This window comes from Cariama cristata, unplaced genomic scaffold, assembly GCF_000690535.1.
Source record: "Cariama cristata isolate BGI_N322 unplaced genomic scaffold, ASM69053v1 scaffold19772, whole genome shotgun sequence".
Taxonomy (NCBI): Eukaryota; Metazoa; Chordata; class Aves; order Cariamiformes; family Cariamidae; genus Cariama; species Cariama cristata.
Genome location: NW_009605747.1, coordinates 503 through 5,399, shown reverse-complemented (window position 1 = coordinate 5,399; position 4,897 = coordinate 503). Strand labels below are relative to the sequence as shown.

The 4,897-nt window shown below is 58.2% G+C and overlaps 1 protein-coding gene across 1 annotated transcript in view; it reads left to right on the top strand.

Annotated features, from left to right (window-relative positions):
• Positions 1-4,897, top strand: part of ANO9 (anoctamin 9) — a gene marked incomplete at both ends in the record, with an annotated part of 9,919 nt that overhangs the window by 4,527 nt on the left and 495 nt on the right. Inside the window, 10 exons of the mRNA XM_009696110.1 lie at positions 20-80; positions 1,093-1,175; positions 1,617-1,721; positions 2,268-2,432; positions 2,524-2,560; positions 3,124-3,235; positions 3,526-3,583; positions 3,767-3,864; positions 4,069-4,238; positions 4,793-4,897. The exon at positions 4,793-4,897 is cut by the window's right edge and continues 12 nt beyond it. Coding sequence (XP_009694412.1) covers positions 20-80; positions 1,093-1,175; positions 1,617-1,721; positions 2,268-2,432; positions 2,524-2,560; positions 3,124-3,235; positions 3,526-3,583; positions 3,767-3,864; positions 4,069-4,238; positions 4,793-4,897 — 994 coding nt within the window. The remainder of the gene's footprint in view (positions 1-19; positions 81-1,092; positions 1,176-1,616; positions 1,722-2,267; positions 2,433-2,523; positions 2,561-3,123; positions 3,236-3,525; positions 3,584-3,766; positions 3,865-4,068; positions 4,239-4,792) is intronic.

The window sequence follows — 4,897 nt, the reverse complement described above, 5'->3', positions numbered from 1 at the left end:
CTTCCTTGATCTTCTCCAGGTCACTCACATGATTGACAACGAGGGGACAGTTTTGTTTGCCATGTTCATGGCGATCTGGGGTAGGTGTCAATGTCTTGGTGCCAAGCACGCACAGCTTGGAAGAGGGAAGAGCCCGCTGTGGCTTAGGGGGAGAGTAGGCAGAAGAAAATGGTCCTATCATTCAGTCCCTATCTCCTCCGCTTCCAGGGCCATCAGCTCCCCTTCCAGACAAGGACAAAATCATCCCAGCAATTTCCTCCAGCTCCCCAAACACTCCCTACCTGTCCCACCTGAGAGCTTTCTCTCCTTCACCCACCACAGCCTCCTCCAAAGCACCCAACAGCCCCGCTAGCTAGGCTTTTCTAGCAGCTGCCTGTAAGTGGTCGCAGCTGCAGGAAGGAGGGACGGCCAGGTCCCTCATTAACCCTCCCAGATTGCTGCATCATCTCTTCGTCGCTGTGGAATAAGCCCAGCAGAGCACTGGGCTCCGAGCTGATGTGGTACCATCACCGTGTTAGCTACGCATCTCATCTGGCTTTATTACAGCCCTTTCAGTTACACACACCATCGCAGGTGTGGGCTGCGAAACCACGGTCTGGGCAGGTCACGGACACGGTCTTGCGTGTTGCTGTGGGCTGGTTTACACAGGGACAAGCCCAGGGAGGTCAATCCAGATTAACAGACGGGGTGATTGTAAATGGATTTGCAGAGTTGTAGCCGTGCTGGGTGCAGTGCAGGATACCTATTCCACTCGAAAGGTGTATTTTTCATTAATCCAGAATAACGTGTCTGGCTGGTGCCATACAAACATGCCCACCACAGCAGAACAGCCCTGGTGCTTACTCTGGTTTATGCCAAATCCCCAACGAGCCCTAGAGCTGGTCTGACTCCCAGGGAAACCTCACCCGCCCACCTCCATCCCCATCCCCACAAGGGGCTGCATGTCCAGGGTCCTTCCTGGTCACTGAGATGCAGAGGTGGCCGCCTGTCCTTCACAGGCCAAGGGTGGTCCAGGCTGATTTGCCGTCAGGTTGGATGGTAACACGGCCACCCATCCCGCTCTGTGACAGCGCTCTCTCCTTGCCCCCACAGCCACTGTGTTCCTGGAGCTGTGGAAGAGGCAGAGAGCCACCGTGGTCACCGACTGGGACCTGTACAGGTGGGATGAGGAAGAGGTGAGGATGTCATCTTTCCTGCTTAGTGCTTCCCCTTTCAGGGCAGGAGTCAGCTGGACCTGCAGAAAAGACACGTCACAGGGACCCCCTTGCCCAGCTTGATTCTCTGTAGATGTAAACATCTAACGGAGGCACCTAAACAAACAGCAAAGCCAACATCTGACTGTCCTGGGAGAGACAGCCCTCCAGAGAGTTAAACAGATGCTAGCCACCTCTCTGCATTGCTGGTCACCTCTCCACCTGCACAAGGGCTTGAACTCAATCAGGACTGGCCATGCTGTTGTGGGTCAGGTTGGGTGTTCATCCCTGTCCTTCTCTGGTGCTGCTCATCCCGTACGTCCATTTACACAACGACCCCTGGACTTTCCACTACCTGGGCACAGCTCTGCCAGATCCTTTCTTTCCCATTTTTTGATTTATTTTTTTTTTAATTTATTTAAGGAGGAGCTGGCATTGGAGCTGATTAATAATTTGCAGCACGAACCCCGGCAGTACCAGCACTCCTACTTCCGCAGCACCATCATACTCCTCTTGGTTCTGGTGATGGTATGTGCCAGGGTGACCGTAGGAAGATCTCGTTTAAGGGCACACAGGCTTTCCTCCTTCCCTCCCCACTCTGCTGCAAGAACAGCACCTCAGAGTGTCCTACCGCTGAGGCAAAGGCAGAAACCAGGTGGTCAGGGCAGGTCCGTGCCCATCACAAGGATCCAGGCACCCCCTGTGCTCACACCTTGCTGTGCTGGTGGGAGAGGCCAAGCCTCCTTTGGGGATCTGGGCTGAAGGCTCTGCTCTTCCAGTGGAAGGCAGTGGGGATCAAGGCAGTGACACAGAGGGTAGGAAGGAGCAAACCCTTGATGTCCTCGTTCCTCCCCGTGGGCCAACGGTGAGAGTCTAGAGGAGTAGCTCAGGTGGAGACATCCACCTTATGAACCCCTCGTGCTTAACTGAAGAGCACTGGCTTGCATTTGAGGCCACGTCCAGATGAGCTCTGGTGAAGGGAGCCAGGGTTTGAAGGGCTGGTGGTCCTCAGGTGGGATGGAGCACGTGCCCTCCACGCACGGCTTCTCACCACCCCATTGCCCTCCTCCACAGATTGCCGTGCTGATCGGCATTGCCCACGCGCTCGTCATTTACCGGGTGGTAGCAACAGCTCTTTTCACCCAGAGCAGCTTTGAGTTCCTCCGCGAGCAGGCCAACACGGTGGCGGTGATGACAGGGGCCGTACTGCACTACATCACCATTGTCATCATGACCAAGGTGCGGAGTGAGACGCGGGGCAGGCAGTGGGTCTTCTCTTTGCTTTTCCACCATCAATCCTCCCCTCTCATTTTATACCTCTCTCCTGCAGGTGAACAGGCGTGTGGCCCTCTATCTCTGTGACCTGGGTAAGGGAAACTGGGGGCTGTCCCCCACCCGCACCCCGCAGCGCCGAGCTGCCCAGCAGTACCCAGGGACGGCAGCGCCGCAACCCCTTGGTCCCCCAGTGCAGCCAGGCTCCGGGCCCCGTCACAAAGCATCTCCTGGGCAGCTCTTGCCATGCAGGTTCCATCCCCAAGGGAGGCCAGCAGCTCTCCAACACACGAGCTCATCTGTGGCCCCCATGCTGCCAGCTGCCTGTCCCACAGCCACGTTACGCTCTGGAGGGGCAGTCACCCTACGGAGCTGAGACCCGGTGTGAGCAGGAAGCTGCCACAGCTGTGGGAGAGCTCACAACATGGTTTTCCTCCCGGATGAAGGGCCCCTTCTCCCCCAGATCATGGCTCTGAGGGACCTCCCTGCTTAGCTGGGCTCAGCTCCATCGAAGGGCTCAGGTGAAGGGCAGGGAAGGCTCCACGAGGGGCAGAGACACCCGTCCAACCTTCAAAGAGCTGCTGTGGCATCCGAGGGGGAGCAGCGCAAGGTCCCACCGCTCTGTGACCAAGCCCCTGGGCCTTGCTCCCTTCCCCAGAGAAACCACGGACCTTCTCCCAGCGTGAGAACAACTTCACCGTGAAGATCTTCACCTTCCAGTTCTTCACAAACTTCTCTTCGCTCATCTACATCGCCTTTTTCCTGGGACGGTGAGTGGTGGCTGGGGATGCGGAGAGGGCAAAGGGGAGCTGGGGTTTGGGGCATACATCCCCAACTCTCCCCAGGGTCTAGGGACAGCCCAGTCCCTCTACCCTCCCTGCCAGGCACACGGACACCATTTGGGACCTCAGGAGGGCCGTGGCTTTTCCCCATGGGCATGGTGGGTGGGGGAAGCCCCTTGCCTCCCCATCAGTGCCTGGAGGATGATGCCCTCCATCCTGCACCTGGATGTTCAGCAGTGGGGCTCAACAGATATCGCTCTTGTGGCTTCCTTGCTCAGGATCAACGGCCACCCAGGGAACTACGTGCGCATTGCTGGCAGGTGGAGGCTGGAGGAGGTGAGGGACTTGCCATGAAGCTCTCTGCCCCCCCCCCACAACTCCTACTCATCCTTTTCCTACCGCCCAGCAAGGCTCTGAGAACCTCAGCTTCCCCCTATAGTACCCACCTTGGCCAAACAGCCCCTCGGGCCAGGCTGCCCTCCTTGCAGGGCGCGACTCTTCTCCTCTCATCCTTCGCAGTGCCACCCCAGCGGCTGCATCACCGACCTCTTCATCCAGATGGCCATCATTATGCTGCTCAAGCAGACCATCAGCAACGTGATGGAGTATCTTGTCCCGTAAGCTTTCCTCCAGCCTGCGGAGTGCTCACTGGTGCTCCTGTGCATTCAGGACAGCTTCCCAGCTCTTACAGAGAGTAACCCTGGTCTTTGGGCCAAGATGTCCTCCTTTTCCTTCCTCAGGTCTGCAGGGCTGTCGCTGGCAGCAGTTCAGCCCTGCTGTCCTCCACAGGCACCCATACGAATCGCTCCCTCCCCTTGCAGCTGGATATCCCACAAGCTACGCAAGAAGCAGCAGCGCCCCAAGAAGAGAAACATGATGTTAGGAGAGGAGGAGGAGGCGGCCGAGGACCCCTGCAAAAGGCAGTGGCTGAGCAACTATCAACTCAACGAGGTCAACATCTTCAGCCTGTTTGACGAGTTCTTGGAGATGGGTATGTCGGGCAGGGGGGGCGAGTGAGGAGGGCTGCTGGGTGCAGAGCCACGTGCCCTCCTTGGCTGGAGAGAGCCTGATGCTGGGGAGCCCACACGTAGGCAAGGGGCAGCTCCGAGACCCAGCTCCATGCCCAGCCCTGCTCCAAGAGCTCTGGCACACCAAGGAGGTCATTCCCAAAACAAGAGAGAGCAGGCAACTGTGCTGGCCTTGGGCCCCTGCCGAGGACCATCCTCTCCTCCCAGGAGTGTCAAGGTGATGGCTGTAACCCCAGGGCTATGGCTGTAGCCCCAGGTCGGTCCCTCTGCCTGGCTGGCTCAACCAGTGCCCCATGGCCCCCCCCCAGATCCCCCTCTCTGACAGCCCTGTGAGAGGTGGGTATCCCCTGTGGGGGTGTGGGGTCCCCAAGACAGGTCTATCTCCCCCTTTCACCCCTGCAAAGCCCCTCTGACACCAGACACAAAGCAGGACAAACCCAGCCAGCAGTCAGGACCCCGTGTGGTGTCCCCTCTGCGGCGGCTTCACAGCAGCACCCGGCATTTTGCCCCTCCGCAGTGATCCAGTACAGCTTCACCACCATTTTCGTGGCTGCCTTTCCCCTCGCCCCGCTGCTGGCGTTCTTCAACAACCTCTTCGAGATCCACCTGGACGCCATCAAGA